The sequence below is a fragment of the Pristiophorus japonicus genome, unplaced genomic scaffold, assembly GCF_044704955.1.
Source record: "Pristiophorus japonicus isolate sPriJap1 unplaced genomic scaffold, sPriJap1.hap1 HAP1_SCAFFOLD_1672, whole genome shotgun sequence".
In the NCBI taxonomy this organism is placed as follows: domain Eukaryota; kingdom Metazoa; phylum Chordata; class Chondrichthyes; family Pristiophoridae; genus Pristiophorus; species Pristiophorus japonicus.
Genome location: NW_027251354.1, coordinates 16,134 through 35,980, shown reverse-complemented (window position 1 = coordinate 35,980; position 19,847 = coordinate 16,134). Strand labels below are relative to the sequence as shown.

Here is a 19,847-nt window from a genome sequence, read left to right as displayed (position 1 = left end):
TTTAAAAAAAAATTAGCATTAAAAAGAAATCCCAAATGGAAGTATTTAGCTCCTAAAGCTGAATTCCCTTCCACACCTCAAAAAATGGGAAAAGTGCTTCAGCACTAATACAAATGGGTGAGCAAGCCAGGGAAGGGCACCCAGGGTCTCGCACGCAGCACTCCAGCTTTGTACAGGGGGCCAACACTGCAGGAGAGGTCCTCCGCCCACAGGGGCCAGGAGGCCCTCCAGAAAGAATGATGTGGGACCACATCACCGAGGCCGTCACTGCCAGCAGTGTCGCCCCAACCACCTGGCTCCAGTGCCCAAAGAAGCTTCATGGCCTCAGACCAGGGGTCAAAGTCAGTGACTCCATCTTCAAAAGCCATTTCCTACCAACTGATTCACCAGCCTCACACACTGCTCAATGCACGACTCCGGCCATGCTGATCACTCACCTGCAGCAATCTGCACCAATCACAAGGCACAGCTCCCATTCCTAGCCTCACCTCACCATCTGGGAAGAGACAGTGCAGGCCATTCTTGGTAGCAGCATGGCTAAGCCATTGGCCAGCTCCTGGGAAATCAATCATCCATTCCCGTAGATCCCAAACAGAGAGGGTTGGCAACCCGAAGGGTGTGAGCTGGAATAATTGCAAAATGGTTGCCCCAAATGTTCAGACTTCCCGGGAACCGACTCTCAGAGAGTTAATATTTCTAAATCCATCACATGGATGGAACAGAGTAACATTTCCATAATCAGTCAGCGACGGTATTTCTTCAACACAACGCTCCTACCTGCAGCTAAACTGTATTCAAAACCGTCTTCATAAAACACTATAAAAAGATGTGAACTCGCTGCTCAAACACCAGAAGGGACTGAGAGTCATTCAGTGTGTTCGACAGTGATCGGAGCGGACACCAAGATGCTGAGACTCTGCTTAACTGTGTCTGTCCTCTTCGGACGTCAGATCGCTGCAAAGGAAGAATATCATGAGGGGATCGATTTCTGTGGTGACTATCGCTGCCCTCAGCCCATAGAAATGATTCAGTTCAACGTGAGTATAGTTAGCAGTTCACTGCGTTCTATGTTTGTACCTGTGGGAATGGTTTATGGCCCGTTTTTTAGTCCATAACGAGCGATGCGCCGACAGCACGTGTCCCAACCGAGAGGCCTGAGGTCGACCCGAAATTGGTCCTCGGGCCACATTAACATTTTATGGGTTTCTGTCACCCCCTGCTGTGTCTCCACGGGCAGCTTGTTCATTTTACTAAGAAGAATATCGGGCCACTTGTCTCTCCAGCAGTGGCTGTAAGCTAAACCCTGGGAGTGGGGGGTTGGTGTGGCCACAGAGAGGGGGCATTGGGGCGATGGCAGGGACTGTGGAGTCGGGGAGCACTCCTGCTTCTCCTGGCTCCACTCAATCCAAGTCGGTTTCTGAAAGGAAGCTTGTAACAAGCATAAGGCACCTACTTTACATATGTAAGAGACCCAACGCATTTTTTGGGCAGCCCCCCAGGATGCTGGCGAAGCCATATCAATATTGTGACGCCTTTAATGCAGGCACAGATTGGGCCTGAGGCTTTGCACTCTGAAATTATGCCTTTTTGTCCCAGTCTTCTTCACAGAAATGCGGACCAATTTCTAACCCAGTGGAATTTCCCTGTATATATAAAGTGGGAAAAGACTCACAGGGAAACACGGTACCTGGACAATGGGTCATTAGCACTGATTCAGTCTGGGAGGATTTTAATGTTCTCCATGTTTGCTTATTGAAAACCCATAAGGACCAAGGCCCATAGTGCAGGACATCACCAAGGGTGAAAGAGTGAGAGAGACAGGAAGCTGAGGCCAAGAGCCCATCATAAAATCCTAACTCTCTTTCAAGCCCAGTCCATCCAGGACATGAATACTGCTGCCACACCTGGGCACCTCGGACAGTCCTCTCAACACAGATGTGTTTCAGTAACTGTACAGTTGTGCCATGTGGTAATATCTTTTCTCTTAGAATTATGACGAGATGGAATATTTACCCGTTCAATGGATTGTAACAGAAGTTAATGGAATGGATATCAAGAGTGCACTCGCGACTGGCCTGGACAAACTACAGAATTATTCATGGTTTTTGAATGCTGCAGGTACATGAGATATTCCTTCAATGTAACAATAGAATATAAAACAACCCTTCGCTGTTTGAAATGTTTTCTTTGAAACTTCCTGTATAGAGAGACACACTGACCAAATAATGCCACCATTGTCAATCCCAAGGGTTGTGCTAGGATTGTGCCCATTGTGCCCTCCATAACTGACCCAGCCTCAGTTTGTGAGATCATTGACATGTTGCTGGTGGGCAGAAGTGCCACATGGGCTACTTCTTTGGTGCTCGCAGGCCCTGTGTGCCCAGAATCTGACGAGGCTGCCCACACATGGGGGTTTGGGATACCAAGCTCATGTTCCGACTCCAGCCATGGCCCTTGAATTGTCTCTGGATAATAAAGGTTCTTTGCCAGACCTGAACCAGAGTCCACATACACCCTTGTGGAAGCCCATACTCTTCATTTCTCTCAGCTCACTGGCTGCTACTGGAATGCCGGGTCCTGACTGAGGCTCAGTTCTGTTTAGAGAAGGTTAAGAGCAGATTTGATAAAGATGTTCAAAATCATGAATGGTTTTGATAGAATAAATAAGGAGAAACAGTTTCCAGTGGCAGAAGGGTCGGTAACCAGAGGAGGCAGATTTCAGGTGATTGGCAACAGAACCAGAGGCGACACGAGGAAACATTGTGTTGCACAGAGAGTTGTTGCCTGAAAGCAGAGTGAAAGCAGATTCAATAGTAATATTCAAAAGAATATTGGATAAATAGCTGAAGGGAAAAAATGCAGGGCTGTGGTTACGAACATGGGAGTGGATTAGTTAGAAAGCTCTACAAAGAGCGAGCCACTTTCTGTGCTGTACCATTCTATCATTCTGTGATTCAGTGTATCACATGAGTGTCTTCCACACCCCAGCACTGTCCCCCTGCCCCAACCTGTAACTTCAGACTCACCATGAGCAATGCCACAGGTGACCTTCTAGTAGAATGCTGTAACAGTGTTTTCTCTGTCTGCAGATACAATTGTTCCTGTTTCTGCACCTTGGGGACTTCAGGGATACTTGGTAAATGGCACAATACAACAGAAATTCGGGGTATTTGTTGTACTAGTTCCTGAACTCACCAGCCCACCTGAACCAACGGATCCAACCATTAAAATAGGAATGTCACATATCGGCTGGTTCTATGTCAGGTGAGTTTAGTTGGTGATATATTGTGATTGATATTTCTTTACATCAGATATTTAGCCAACATTATTTAACCTGTAGCAAGCCTGTGATTAATGGGCTGGTCCAGTCAGGTGGGTCGTTGGCCAACATTAATCGTGTAATAAGTTGTTTTGTGTCTCACAACCTTCAGTTCCTTCCTCTGAGGACACTGCTGGACCTCCACACTCACATCACTCAGGTTCATATCGAGCACTGGACATAGCTGAGTCACAATTCCTCGGGACGTGATTCCAGGATGTGAATTCTACACCAATGTAACTAAAGTAGTTGGGCTTTTCCCTGCTGGAGTGTCGCAGGAGTATAGACTTCCTCATTGTAACAATAATGGGGCTGGCTCCTGTTTTCAGACATTCTCACACACACCACATTCTGGGGGTTATTTTGACCAAAGGGTGAAAACAGGCGCTAAATGGCTGCAGTGCTAATAAGACTAACCTATTTGAAAGTCTGGATTTAGCACACAATTTGGGTCCTAATTGCTGATTACCAAAATTTGAACTTGCTGGAGATGGTACAACACAAACCTGCAGGTTTAACACTCAAGTGCTGATTAGACACCTTTTTCATGGAGCAGTATATGTGGCCTTCTCGCACCCACTTCCACTGAAGGTGTGGAGTGCTCTGGCTGGTACACAGCAGCGCATTGCAGGATGGCTCAGGGACCGAGGGAGAGGGTGCAAAGGTTCTCGGATGTGGTACTGGAGACTGGGGTGGAGGAGTTCCAGAGGAGGAGGGACGTCTTGTACCCTCAGGGGGGGAAGGACATCACCTCGCCCTCATGTCCATCTCTTCTACAGCATCTGGTGCTGCTCTGCCAGGCCTCATGTCCTACTCCCATTCCTCGTCCAACCCAAGAGGTGCCCTCGCAGATGACCATGACCAAGCACTCCCTTTCTCCTGGTGACTCCCATAAGGTGTCCAATAAGGTGGAGTAGCTCAGCACTTACTCATTTTAGGTGAAGTCCTCAGAAAAATTCTGGAATAAATGTTACTCAAGTGTTGGTGAGGTCTTGACAAAGTGTCCCAGAAAGTCTGCTGATGTGCCTCAAAAGTTCTCTTCACAACTGCAGCAGCAATGAATTTTTGATGAGGTAACCAGGAGATTCGATGAGGGTAGTGCATTTGATGTAGTGCATATCAATTATAGCAAGGCTTTTGATAATGTGCCACATGGCAGACTGGTCAGGAAAGTAAAAGCACATGGGATCCAGGGCAAAGTGGCAAGTTGTATCCAAAATTGGCTGAGAGGCAGGAAGCAAAATGTAATGGTTGATGGGTGTTTTTGTGACTGGAAGGCTGTTTCCAGTGGGGTTCCGCAGGGCTCAGTACCAGGTCTCATGCTTTTTGTGATTATATAACAATGATTTACACATGAATGTAGGGGGTACGATTAAGAAGTTTGCAAATTATACTAAAATTGGCTGTGTGGTTGATAATGAAGAAGAAATCTGTAGACTAAACGGTGGAACAGTGGAGGACTTTTAAGGAGCTCTTTCATAGAGCTCAACAAAAATATATTCCAGTGAAAAAGAAGGGTGGTAAGAGAAGATATAACCAGCCGTGGATAAACAAGGAAATAAAGGAGAGTATTAAATTAAAATCCAATGCATATAAGGTGGCCAAGGTTAGTGGGAAACTAAAAGATTGGGAACATTTTAAACGACAGCAAAGAATGAATAATAAAGCAATAAAGAAAGGAAAGACAGATTACGAAAGTAAACTTCCACAAAACATAAAAACAGGTAGTAAAAGCTTTTACCGATATATAAAACGGAAAAGAGTGACTGAAGTAAATGTTGGTCCCTTAGAAGATGAGAAGGGGGATTTAATAATGGGAAATGTGGAAATGGCTGAGACCTGAAACAATTATTTTGCTTCGATCTTCACAGTGGAAGACACAAAAACCATGCCAAAAATTGCTGGTCACGGGAATGTGGGAAAGGAGGACCTTGAGACAATCACTATCACTAGGGGGTGGTGCTGGACAGGCTAATGGGACTCAAGGTAGACAAGTCCCCTGGGCCTGATGAAATGCATCCCAGGGTATTAAAAGAGATGGCAGAAGTTATAACAGTTGCATTCGTTATAATCTACCAAAATTGTCTGGAGTCTGGGGAGGTACCAGCGGATTGGAAAGCAGCTAATGTAACGCCTCTGTTTAAAAAAGGGGGAAGACTAAAGGCAGGTAACTATAGGCCAGTTAGTTTAACATCTGTAGGGGGGAAAATGCTTGAAGCTATCATTAAGGAAGAAATAGCGGGACATCTGGATAGGAATAATGCAATCAAGCAGACGCAACATGGATTCATGAAGGGGAAATCATGTTCAACTAATTTACTGGAATTCTTTGAGGATATAACGAGCATGGTGGATAGAGGTGTACCGATGGATGTGGTGTAGTTAGATTTCCAAAAGCATTCGATAAGGTGCCACACAAAAGTTTACTGCAGAAGATAAAGGTACGCGGAGTCAGAGGAAATGTATTAGCATGGATCGAGAATTGGCTGGCTAACAGAAAGCAGAGAGTTGGGATAAATGGGTCCTTTTCGGGTTGGAAATCGGTGGTTAGTGGTGTGCCACAGGGATCGGTGCTGGGACCACAACTGTTTACAATATACATAGATGACCTGGAAGAGGGGACAGAGTGTCGTGTTACAAAATTTGCAGCTGACACAAAGATTAGTGGGAAAGCGGGTTGTGTAGAAGACACAGAGAGGTTGCAAAGAGATTTAGATCGGTTAAGTGACTGGGCTAAGGTTTGGCAGAGGGAATACAATGTCGGAAAATGTGAGGTCATCCACCTTGGGAAAAAAACAGTAAAAGGGAATATTATTTGAATGGGGAGAAATTACAACATGCTGCGGTGCAGAGGGACCTGGGGGTCCTTGTGCATGAATCCCAAAAAGTTAGTTTGCAGGTGCAGCAGGTAATCAGGAAGGCGAATGGAATGTTGGCCTTCATTGCGAGAGGGATGGAGTACAAAAGCAGGGAGGTCCTGCTACAACTGTACAGGGTATTGGTGAGGCCACACCTGGAGTACTGCGTGCAGTTTTGGTCACCTTATTAAGGAAGGAAATACTAGCTTTGGAGGGCGTACAGAGACGATTCACTAGGCTGATTCCGGAGATGAGGGGGTTACCTTATGATGATAGATTGAGTAGACTGGGTCTTTACTCGTTGGAGTTTAGAAGGATGAGGGGTGATCTTATAGAAACATTTAAAATAATGAAAGGGATCAACAAGATAGAGGCAGAGAGGTTGTTTCCACTGGTCGGGGAGACTAGAACTAGGGGGCACAGCCTCAAAATATGGGGGAGCCAATTTAAAACCGAGTTGAGAAGGAATTTCTTCTCCCAGAGGGTTGTGAATCTGTGGAATTCTCTGCCCAGGGAAGCAGTTGAGGCTAGCTCATTTAATGTATTCAAATCACAGATAGATAGATTTTTAAATAATCAGGGAATTAAGGGTTACGGGGAACGGGCGGGTAAGTGGAGCTGAGTCCACGGCCAGATCAGCCATGATCTTTTTGAGTGGCGGAGCAGGCTCGAGGGGCTAGATGGCCTACTCCTGTTCCTAATTCTTTTGTTCTTATGTTCTTATGCCTCCAGGAAGATATCAATGTACTGGTCAGGTGGCCAGAACAGTGATAGATGGAATCCAATCTGGTTGTCGAAATCTCAACTCAGACACCTTCAGCCTGGCAGATGTTCCTTTAATTTTACTTGCTAGCAAGGGAAAAGTCTCACTCAGTCAACGGCTAAGTGAATACTTTCGAAATGGTACAATTTCACAGGATATTTATACAGTAAAAACCCAAGTTGTGGCCTCATCCTGTGTATTGGCTGCATCTTGCAGTCAGTGAATACAGATAAAGAGTAATTACTGCATCCTTGTCCTGACATGGTTTCCAAATATTTCCTTTTGTCAGGGTCATTAGTTGGCCATTCAGCCATTACTTGATGAGAGTGTGGTAATGAGCTATTACCGGCATTGCATTGTGTCAGGATTGTCCAGTTTCCTGGTCAGTTATCGTTTTGCATCAAATGGATGAGGTCTGTACAAGAGATAATGGCTGGTCATTTGAGTATTTTGAAAAGGGTGGGGCAGAATGGAACTGGTGTTGTATGGACAATAGGAGAGCACCATGGGTGGTACTTGTCTCAGCAGGTCTTGTCTCCGAGCTGTCTGGTGGCCATTGATTAGTTATCAGCCGTTTCAAGCCAGGTTTAGCTGTTTATGCAAACTGACTGTCTGTTGCAGAAATTTCTGGAAGGACCAGGACTCCATTTTATTTTATATCAAAAAGGGCACAAAAATACAGTGTGATACAGCTTAGATAAAAATACATTTCCACATTCCCCCATTTTGTTCTTCACAAGGACAACTTAATCCATTCTGATCTTGCATAGTCTCTCTATTTCTATTTCCACGCAGGAACTTTCAGCTGTTGTTGCTCCCAAAACTCTAGTCGTGGCCTCGGTAGGTAACACGGTTTTTCCCAACCTGGCACAGCAACACTTAACCAAGACAAATAAAAGATATAGGGCAAAGACTATCAGCAGGAATATGATCAAACCCTGTACCACATTTCTCCCTAGGGGTCCCAACCATCCCGATGCCCAATCCCACAAGGTGGTACCGTCCTGGCCAACTGTCTGTTTATACTCCATTACCTTGTTCCTAATGTATTCAGCTAGACTGCCGATTTCTTCTGACTTATCCGGGATAAAAGTACAACATTCTCCACCTATTAATGCGCATGTCCCTCCTTCTTTGGCTGGAAGATAATCTAAGGCCGTACGATTTTGGAGAGCCACTGTTCGAATGGCTACCATTTCATCATTCACCCCTTCGAAGGCTTGGGAAGTTGCATTGGCTACTGATTCGACTAAATTAGCCCATTGCCGTAACTGCCATTCAGTTGATGCTATTCCATAGGGTGGCACCATTACCTTGAATATTCCATTTAGCCATGTCAAATCCCGTTTAAATCTATGACTTCCTTAGTCATCCCTTAGAGTCTTTGTTGATCTGATAAAGGGTACCACATATCCTAAGTAACAGGACTCTGTCCAGTTGGCTGGTAATCATGGGTAGGCTTTATGGCCACAAATAAATTAGGTGCAATTATAGGACGTCAGCTTCTGGTCCTTTCGTGCCATCCATACTCGAGTGGTCTCACCTGAGGCTTTGTTATGGACCATTGTCCAGCTAACGGTTGCTATCTTTCTCCCATCAGTGGGATTTGTTGTGGCTTGCCATTTAGTCATTTGGGAACACTTGCTGCCTCCCATTTCTGGTCCTTTAGTCTCATTGCTCACTAGACTTATTATACCTTCAGGATTTCCTATTCCGGGAGTAGTACTTAGGAAGGGTGGCTGATGGTTATTATTATAATTTGGCTGGTACGATCTCTGGAAGGTTGTAAGTTTATACCCTGGTGACGTCCATTCTGTTAGATCCTTCGTTTCTGACACCTTGGTTAGGTTCGTTCTATTTTGCACAATTAACCACTCTACCATTTCTGATTCGTTAAAGGGGACGGTTCTTAGGGGAATACCCCGTTCTGAGTGGACAGGTACATGGGAAAATATCCAACAACTAGACAAGTTTCTGTCCTGAGCATACTTATGACTCGCGCCATAAATATGTTTACCTGCAGTTCCCTTCGTTTGCGTGTCTGTACCCCTGGTATAATCAATAATGCAAAGCAAAACCCTGTCAAGCCCAGCACCATCAGTCCCCATAGTCCGTACAGTTCCTTATTCAGTCTTCCTTTTCCTGTTCCTCTGGTTCCTTCTTCCCTTCCCCCTGGTCGGGTGCCCTTTTGCAATGGGACGCATGGATCCATGTTGGTCTTTCCTTTACCTTGATTGCAGTATTAGTCACCAGCAAGACCTGGTATGGTCCTTCAAATCTTGGTTGTAGACTGCTTTTTCTTTTAAAGATTTTGATGTAAATGAATTCCCCGGGCTCCAGGTTATGACACTTCCCTTCCGCTGGCTTGAGTTGAGCTTCTTTTACCTGCAAATGAAAGCTGGAAATACATTTGGTTAGTGCAATACAATAATTTAACATATTTTCCTCCATTTTGTGGATGTCCATTTGTTTTGCAGTAAATGGTGCTGTAAAAGGTAGTTGTTGGGGACATCCCATAATTATCTCATACGGTGACAGGCCTGTTGTTCTGTTGGTTGCAGATCGCATTACCATCAAGGCTAAGGGCAGCAGTTCTATCCATTTCAGTCCAGTGTCATTACATAATTTTGCCAGCTTATTTTTAAGCATTCCATTATATCTTTCAACAAGTCCAGCAGACTGTGGATGACAACTGCAATGAAAACGTTGGTTAATCTGTAAAGCTTTACACATTTCTCTTATAACAGTTCCTGTGAAATGTGACCCGTTATCACTTGAAAGCTTAGCAGGGATTCCGAAGTGCTGTATGATTTCTTTTAACAAACATTTAGCAACAGTAGTGGCATCGGCCTTTTTGCATGGAAAGGCTTCAATCCATCTAGAGAACACATCTACAATAACTAATACATACTTGAATCCCATACACATAGGTAATTCAATAAAATCCATTTGTAAATGTACAAAAGGCCCCACTGGATTTGGGTGGGAGGCAGATTCTACTTTTTCCGTCTTACCCGGATTCATTGTCTGACAGGTAACAAAATTTCACAGATTTGTTTTGCAATTGCCGAAATACCTGGTGCATACCAAGTTGCCAAAATATAATCTGCCACCCCCTCTTTTCCCGCATGTGTGAATGTATGAACACATCGGGCAATCCATGGAAGTAAGGACTTGGGCGCCACCACGCGGCCGTCATGGTAAACCCATATTCCTTCTGCATTTTTATAACATTGATCCTTCGTCCAGGTCACCACCTCCTCCGTACTGGCCTATGTCTGAAAGGCCAGCACGTCATTAATAGTGGGTGGCGGGTCTGAGCAATTATTTTTCCTTAGTGGGAACAATGACACCTGCATCCCCCCTTTTGACAGAGTTGCTGATTTAGCTGCATTATCAGCTCTGGCGTTCCCAAGTGCCACCTCATTCGACTGGTCTGTATGTGCTTGGCATTTGATAATGGCAAGTTTCAAGGGGCATTGAATGGCTCGCAGGAGATTTTCCACTTGTTCTGTAGTTTTGATAGTGTTTCCTGAAGTCAGGTCCCTGCGAATTTTCCAAATTTGTCCATAGTCATGGATACCCCAAAAGCATATCTGGAGTCAGTGTAGATATTAACTGTTTGTCCTTCAGCCAGAATACAGGCTCGAGTTAACGCAAACAATTCGGCTTGTTGGGCTGAAAAGGAGTCTGGAAGAGAGGCTGTTTCGACAACATTAAACTGGGTCACAATTGCATAAGCCGCTCTAGGTTGGCCCCTATCATTTCGTAAGGCTGATCCATCAACATAGTACACTAGATCAGGGTTACACATTGGTACTTCTGTTAAATTGATACGTGGTTTAGTCACTAATTCGGTTACCATTTCACATGAATGAGGTTCGCCGTCTTCTTCCGTGGGGAATAGAGTGGCTGGGTTTAAGGTAGTACATCTTTTAATGATAAGGTTCGGATTTGATAACAGTTCAACTTCATATTTAGTGGTTCTTGCAGAAGTTAGGTGTTGGGTGGCACATTTAGTAAGTAAAATCTCGACAGAGTGTGGGATATATAAAACGGTTTGCTGATTTAGAATTATTGTCTGAGCCTGTTGTACAGGGTAATAAGCTACTGCCAATGAAGGAAGACATCCTGGTAGTCGGCGTGCCACTGGGTCTAGTTGGGCACTGAAATACGCTACCGGTGGCTGCCTGTCCCCATGTAACTGAGTCCAAACAGATTGTGCAAAACCCGACTTGTGATGAACAAATAAGTTGAATGTCTTAGTGTAATCTGGTAATCCCAAGGCTGGTGCTGAAGTGAGCGACCATTCCAGGATACTTGATTCCAAATCCTTCTTTTAGCATTGTGAGAATATAGTAGATTCATTCACAGCTCGTAGGTCTTGAACAAACCTCCATTTGTCACTATTGGGCTTCTAAACCGGAAGAATCGGAGTGTTACACGAACTTCTCATTTATGCTTATAGTGATTCACAGATCACAGAATGCAAAGTACTTGTTTTATAATTTTATTAAAAGGCTTCCAAACCCAAGCTTTTTTCAATACACCCAAAATGTTGATCAAGGAGAATCACCTGAAATATCTCAAAATCCCATTTCAAATTGTATACTGCCAATCTTTTATTTAAAAATCTTCTTACTGAGCTAGAAGCTTTCGCATCAAGGTTTTACACAAAGGACAATGGGAGCGTACTCCCCCAGCCTGCAACCTCGAGAGACCCACAAAGGCTTTTTTTAAAAAAGGCATTGCAACTTTCCTTCCCCGTTCTTAAACTCACTCCTAGACTAAATTTGTCTTTCAACCCAATGTAATCAATGATTGCGTGTCTTCTTTCGACAAGTAAGTGGGCGTGTCAAATAAATTCTCTTTCTTTTTAACCACCGGGACCATATCTCAACAAACCTATCCTTTGTGCATTTCCTAGCTCTGTAACTCCTCATCCGAATAAATCCACACCTGCGTTTCTAACTTAAAATGTCTTAAACTTCCCACATACAGGACAACACCACGAAAGGTTAAAAAAAAACCTTCACTCTGTTTGAAAAAGTGGGTGGAGCTAAAACAAACAGGCAGTTCCACCACCTTTCCAAACAGGCTTCCAGACACATGAAAAATTCCGCAGTCAAAAAAAAACACACACAAGCACTCTCATTCAAAGACAGACATTCACAAAAGTCTCTCTTCATTCAACAAAGCTTTTTGTTGGCCAGCTCTATTTTGGATCCATAAGTCACTATCACGTTCTCTTTTTTTCTTACATATTGATTTGCTTTCTCTGTTAATTTTACGTGGGCTTGAAGAATCGGAACCCAGGCCTTTTCTATTACTTTCCTTTTTTTTTTCTTTACCTCTTCTGGGTCTCTGTTTATAAGACACTCCTCGAGACATGTTGTTCTCTCTAAATTAAATGAACCATCAGGTGGAAATGGCCTGTTTTCATCCTTAGTCCACTTTACCCATTTTTTTTTAGGTGTTCAATTGAAGACTGACCACAATTCTGGAGCATAAAATAGGCTGGTGTGCCCTTTTGTGGTGTTTTACTTGCTCCAGCATTCATTCTGAATGATTAAGATTTTCCACAGTTTCTGATCTCACAATCCTCTTGGCCAACCGAGTTCTCTACGCCCATTTCTCCTGGCTGTTACGTGGCCTGAAAAGGCTCTTAATTCGGGCTCAGTCTGGGTTGTGAGAGATGTTGGCACGAACCAACCGCAGTTGATCAATCAGTTACTGTTTCTTTTCTCAATCAATCCTTGTTTTCCTGAATCACAATTTTCCCGAGTGACTCTTCCCGTTTCTCTAATTGCAATGTCGCACAAAGGTTTTAAACACAACAGTATAACAAGGACAACTAGGACAAATAATATTCACGCGAGTATACAAATCATAACCTTAAACTCTATCTAAATAAATAATCAATTCTCAGTCTGCGTTGTACGCCACTACAGACCGAGTCCATAACTTATCCTAATAAAACTTATAAAACTTATGGTCCCATTACCTTAACTCATATCACATAAGAACTGTCGATCGATTAGCGCTTTTTTCCCCCCGAATCTTATCACATAAGAACCGTTTCCTAATCTTATCACATAAGAACCATTTTAGAAAAATTAAAACATAGAAAATAGGTGCAGGAGTAGGCCATTCGGCCCTTCGAGCCTGCACTGCCATTCAATGAGTTCATGGCTGAATATGCAACTTCAGTACCCCATTCCTGCTTTCTCGCCATACCCCTTGATCCCCCTAGTAGTAAGGACTACATCTAACTCCTAATGAAAATCTCCCCGGGCTGTTTCAAAATATTTCCAGGACCAGATCCCTTCTGCTTGCAAGCTGAGAAAGAAATGATCACAAAAACAACTTTAGCTTTCAAATGTCGAGTCTTGTAGATCGTATTACGTCCCCTGTAGTCAACAGATTACATATGCGATTCAACAGTGAAGAAACCTCTTGTGAGCAAAAGGCTCACCTTATTCTGGCCAGTGAAACCCTTCACTGAAGAGGCACTATACCCACATCCATTTAACTCACAGATTAGAGAGTAAGCAATCTCGGTGGAACCTCCAAGATGTAACTGTCGAAATCTCGACTCACAATATACAACTCAGACACCTTCAGCCCGGCAGATGTTCCTTTAATTTTACTTGCTAGCAAGGGAAAGGTCTCACTCATCAATGGCTAAGTGAACACCTTCGAAATGGTACAACTTCACGAGATATTTATACAATAAAAACCCAAGTTATGGCCTCATCCTGTGTATTGGCTCCGTCTTACAGTCAGTGAATACAGATAAAGAGTTAATTACGACATCCTTGTCCTGACATGGTCTCCAAATATTTCCTTTTGTCAGGGTTATTAGTTGGCCAGTCAGCCATTACTCGATAAGAGTGTGGTAATGAGCTATTACCGGCATTGAATTGTGTCAGGATTGTCCAGTTTCCTGGTCAGTTATCTTTGTGCATCAAATGGATGAGGTCTGTACAAGAGATAATGGCTGGTGGTTTGAGTATTTCAAAAAGGGTGGGGCGGAGTGGAACTGGTGTTGTATGGACAATAGGAGAGCACCATGGGTGGTACTTGTCTCAGCAGGACTTGTCTCCTAGCTGTCTGGTGACCATTGATTAGTTATCAGCCGTTTCAAGCCAGGTTTAGCTGTTTATGCAAACCGACTGTCTGTTGCAGAAATTTCTGGAAGGACCAGGACTCCATTTTGTTTTATATCAAAAAGGGCACAAAAATACAGTGTGATACAGCTTAGATAAAAATACATTTCCACATGGTGAAGTGTGAGGTAAAGCGTTTGGGGAAGGCTAACAAGGCAAGGGAATACTCATTAAATGGTAGGACACTGAGAAGTGCAGAGGGACCTTGGTGTGCATATCCACAGATCCCTGAAGGTAGCAGCCCAGGTAGATAAGGTGATTAAGAAGGCAATAGGAATACTTGCCTTTATTAGCTGAGGCATAGAATAGAAGAGCAGGGAGGTTATGCTTCAACTGTATAAAACACTATATTAAGTCAGGCAATAGTTAGAGTACTGCGTGCAGTACTCATCACCACATTACAGGAATGATGTGATTGCATAAGAGAGGGTACAGACGAGATTTACGAGAATGTTGCCTGGACTGGAGGATTATAGCTATGTGGAAAGATTGAATAGCCTGGGTTTGTTTTCTTTGGATCAGAGGAGCCTGAGGAAAGACCTTATTGAGCTGTATAAAATTATGAGGGACCTAGAGTGGATAGAAAGGACCTATTTCCCTTAGCAGAGAGGTCAACAACCAGGGGACATAGATATAAAGTTATTGCTTGGAGGTTTAGAGGTTAGTTGAGGGGTGCATACTTAGCCAGAGGGTGGTGGGGGTCTGGAACTCACTGCCTGAAAGGATGGTAGAGGCAGAAAACCTCACCACATTTAAAAAGTACTTGGATGTGCACTTAAAGTGCCATAACCGACAGGACTATGGACAAAGAGCTGGAAAGTGGGATTAGGCTGGATAGTTATTTGTCAGCCAGCGCAGACACGATGGGCCGAAATAGCCTCCTTCCACGCTGTAAATTTCTATGATTATATATCTCTAAATCCTTGGAGTGAGACTTGAACCCATTACCTTCTCACTCAGAGGTGAGCATGCTATCCACTGAGCCACAGCTGACTAAAACAATTTGGACCAAAGAAAGATAAATCGGAGTATTTTCTAAATGGTGAGAAACTGGAAACTGTCGAGGAGCAAAGAGATCTGGGAATCCAAGCGCACCAATCATTTAAAGTGAGCCAACAAACAGAAAAAGCAATGAAAATGACCAATGGAATGTCGGCCTTTATCTCGAGGGGAGTGGAGTACAAAGGGGAAGAAGTGATAATTCAGTTGAACAGAGACTTGTCAGACTGTATCTGGAGTACTGCGTTCATTTATAGGCACCGCACCTCACAAAGGATAAATTGGCATTGGAGTGGCTTCAGGGCAGATTCACCAGAATTATACCGCGGGTTAGAGGGTTAAATTCTGAAGCCAGGTTGCCTCAACTTGTCTTCTCCTGAGTATAGGAGATTGAGGGGTGACCAGAATGAGGTGTTTGCAATGTTAAAAGGATTCAATCAGGTAGATACAGAGAAACTATTCCCTCTGATGGGAGAATCTAGAACAAGGCGACATCATGTTAAAATTAGAGCTCGGCCAATCAGCAACAAAATGAGGAAGCACTTTTTCACACAAAATGTGGAACTCTCTCCCCCCTAAAAGGCTGTGGATGCTGGGTCAATTGGATGGTTCAAGACTGAGATCGAGAGATTGTTGTTGGGTAACGGTATCAAGGGATATGGAGCTAAGGCGGGTAAATGGAGCTGAGGTGCAGATCAGCCAGGATCTAACTGAATGGCAGAGGATGCTCGAGGGGCTGAATGGCCTACTCCTGTTCCTATCTTCCTTTCAATCTGATTGGTTTCCAGACTGGATCTGCCAGGAAGAAAAAAGTAATCATTCTGAATTCTGTTGCAGGACTTTCGACACCAAAGTTGACGACCAACAATACGAAGGACGTGTCATTGAATTCCTCAATGACTTGGAAAAAGACAAGCAATCCTTCGATAGGAGTTTCTTTTACCTAGTTTTCTTTAACACAAATGGGCTGATGGAAGTAGCCTTTAACAAGATAGGAGAATGAAACTTTTCTGAAGGTTCTGTTACCTTTACAGACATCAACCAGTGAGATGTGCTTAACTCTATTCATAACCTCCTTTGACCTCCCACCTAGTACACATTGGATTTAACCCTGAGCATGTGCCAGTACTGGGATATTGAACGATTCCCCCCATGCCCCATCTCCAGAGCCCTGTGCATGGTGACCCTGTTTATAAATACTGCCTCCTACTGGCAGTTGCCAGTGTTTGTCTCCCACCCACAATGCTGCATTGTGAGGTGGAGCTTCTTTACTCAGAATTATTCAGCTACATTAACTCCAACACTGAGCTTTTCTTTGCCAGTTCCTGGTTTGGTATTTTACATTCAGTGTTCACATTATTTGGTTTTGTGCGCTGAGTCTAAACAACAGCTCTTTCCAGGTGCCCAGTTCAATGTACCACCACTTATCGTCCTGTGGCAGAGAGTCCCGGGTTATCACCAGGGGGCCGACCTCCTTGTCATTCCCAGATGTAATATGTTGGGGAGCCACGTGGTCTTCCACCCACACGTTAACCAGACATTGGGCTCTGGCCCTGGCAGATCTGACTGTCCCTGGCAGAGGGGTCCTGGCTGCTGTTGTTCCTTTTAATATTGTTTATAATTAGGTGCCCCCTTCAATTCCAAGTTATTTGCCAATGTCCCAGATTCATTGCTGACTGACCACCTCTGAGGGGCAGCTTTGGTGATCGAGCAGTTGTGTAAGTGCGGAGAAACCGCACTGAAAGATAAAGGAGAATTACTCAGCCAGGAATAGGAAGATCCACATTTAAACATTTCTGGTTAGAAACCTGGGGTTTAGAAACAGAGCCATCAAGTCACAAAGATATTAGTTTAAAGTCCCCATACTGCACAGACACAGGGTAAACCCAGTTGTACATGGGTGGTGGGCCCTCCTTGGGGCAACAGGGATTAATCACTGCAGTAATTTCCCTTTTCTGTAAACTTTCTTTAAATGAATGGTGCACAGACTGAGATTGAGATGGTTCTGTTACCAGATATAGTTCCAGGATGTTCAATCTTCACACAGCGATGGATTATGTTTATGTTTATCCCAGTCATGCTGACCCGAACATTGAAAGGTGATGTGAAAAGAGCCAATAGAAAATGGGAAGTGTTGCCGAGCACAGAGCGTTGAAGTTGTTACATGTGAAATCATGGAGTGGTCAGATGTGGGATCGTACCTGGGCTCTCACACTCTGAGTTAGTTCCACATTGAATCATTTCATTACAAGGGAATGTTTAAACTGTAAGACCCAGTGTGTTCACCATTTGTAAAATGTTGAGCCTTTCATCACATCACCTTGAAGAATGTCCTCTGTGTTTAAATTGTTCTGTCCCCTGTACCCTGAAATATACTGGGAATGGACTGTATAACAGACTGTGTCGACTGCACGCTGTGCACTGTAGGAAGAGCAACACATTCACTGGAGAAACCTGCTAATGGGGACACTCTCTGTGGGAAGTAAAGTATTCCCTTTTCCTGCCATTCCTGATAATCAAACACTGGACATTGTGGTGGGGATGAGCAGAAAGGTTGTTTCTCAATCCAGTTTGGCCTCACTCAGATCAGCACAGGTTCAGAAAACAGATGGGCCCAGGTGAGGAGAGTGAAGCGGAAGGTTTTGGGAGCACAGGTGTTCATAGAATCATCGGAATTACAGCACGGACAGGCCATTTCGGCCCATCGTGTCCGCACCGGCCGACCAAGAGCTATCCAGCCTAATCCCACTTTCCAGATCTTGGTCCGGAGCCCTGTAGGTTACGGCACTTTAAGTGCACATCCAAGTATATTTTAAATGTGGTGAGGGTTTCTGTCTCGACCATCCTTTCAGGCAGTGAGTTCCAGACCCCCACCACCCTCTGGGTGAAGAAATTTCCCCTCATATCTCCTCGACACCTCCCCCCAATTACTTTAAATCTATGCCTCCTGGTTGTTGACACTTCTGCCAAGGGAAACAGGTCCTTCCTATCCACTCTATCCAGGCCCCTCATAACTTTATGCACCTCAATCATGTCTCCCCTCAGCCTCCTCTGTTCCAAAGATCTCCAATCTTTCCTCACAGCCAAGGTTAAAACTGCTCCTTAAAATAGAGAATGAATCCCAATCCAAAATTAGGATCCAGGGACTGAAGATGGACTAAAGTTCAGATTCTGATCTCCTCACACCTATACTGGGCACTCACACTTGGAATATACACGGACTGAATCTGTGATTGAGAAAATGATCTATTCAGATATTGCTCCTGTTAACAGGCGGCCCATTCACAGGCTTCTCTTGTTCAGAAAATAAGCCGTTGTCTTCTAGCCTTTGATTGTCTTTTGTTTTTCAAACTGCTGGGAATGTATTCTCACTGTGAAATAAAGAGGGTGATGCATCAAACACTTGGTCTCATGTTAGATTCTTACTCAGAAACAGAACTGGTTACTGATCACATCACTAGTTTCATATTAGTCCTCCCGGACTCCCCTCATACTCAGAACAACTGGAGAAGGTATGGGGTTCACCTTGGACACACCTCTCTGTGCTGTCCTATGGAGGAGGAGGAACAGCAGAATTTTCACACAATAAACCCTTGCTGCAGTCCCATCAGTGGACGTTCCATATGCCAATAGGAGGCCTCATGCCTGTAGTAAATTGTACCGGACGCCTCTGGTGTCGGGCCGGCTAAATTCTCTGGAACCTGCGGCCTAGCTGGCGGTCCTTAAAGGGACCACTGGAGGCTGCCAACAAAAAGGTTCATTTAAAAAACACTTACCTGAATGTGGAACCACAAGGTGCAGGAGATCCCCTCCCAGCCCCACTGCAGTGTCGAAGACCGTTACCAGTCTCCGATAAGCTCCCTCCCTCCCGTCCAATCATCTCCCTCCTCCTTTCCACTCGGTCTCCTCCCTCACGGTCATTTCCCCCTCACCTGGTCGTTCCCCCTCCCAACCGGTTCCTACCCCTCTCCAGGCCACCCCCTCCCTCCTGGTCAAAACAGAAGGCTGTGAGTTGAATTTCTCCTCCAATACAGAGTGTGGTCAGAATGTGGAATTCTCTGCCACAACACGGTGTTGAAGCAAAGTCCATGAATGCTTTTATTACAGAGTTACTCTCTGGAATAAAGAGGAATATTAAAGTGTGGGGAAATAGCCGGAGTGTGGGATAAAACTAGGGGCACGGTTTTCACTCAAACGGGAGTGAAGTTGGCGGTGTGTCCCCTCAATAGATTGAGTGAGAGGCCCCAAACCAGTGTTGGGTTCGGGCCTCATTAACATACAGTCAGCAAGCTGCCCTGTGCTCAATGTGTGCTAACGGGTCGCTCACCGAACTGGGAGGGCCAAAAATCCAGTGGCCCCATGGGTGGGCCGAGCCAGAGGTCAGCGGGAAACGGAGGGGGGATGAGGGAGGAAATTGCCCAGGCCCCAGATAATATATTTCAGGCCTCTATTGAGGGTGGATGAGGGCCGGAGGACTGGAGATTGGGCCGTGTAGGACTCATTTTTTAAATGGAGGCACCTGTGAAAGGAAGGGCAATAAGTTTACAGACCTCAAACCGTCTCACACACCCCCCACCCCCACTATACCCTCCCACACACCCCCCACCCCCACTATACCCTCCCACACACCCCCCACCCCCACTATCCCCTCCCACACACCCCTCACCCTCACTATACACTCCACACACCCCCCACCCTCACTATACCCTCCCACACACCCCCCACCACCACTATACCCA

The 19,847-nt window shown here is 44.7% G+C and overlaps 1 protein-coding gene across 1 annotated transcript; it reads left to right on the top strand.

The window, feature by feature from the left end:
* The first annotated feature begins 905 nt into the window (after positions 1-905).
* On the top strand, positions 906-16,111 carry LOC139243278 (heme-binding protein 2-like). Its single transcript, XM_070870748.1, has 4 exons — positions 906-1,037; positions 1,989-2,118; positions 3,090-3,264; positions 15,946-16,111. The coding sequence occupies exons 1-4, from the start codon at positions 906-908 to the stop codon at positions 16,109-16,111; spliced, it is 603 nt and encodes a 200-aa protein (XP_070726849.1).
* The last annotated feature ends 3,736 nt before the right edge of the window (positions 16,112-19,847 follow it).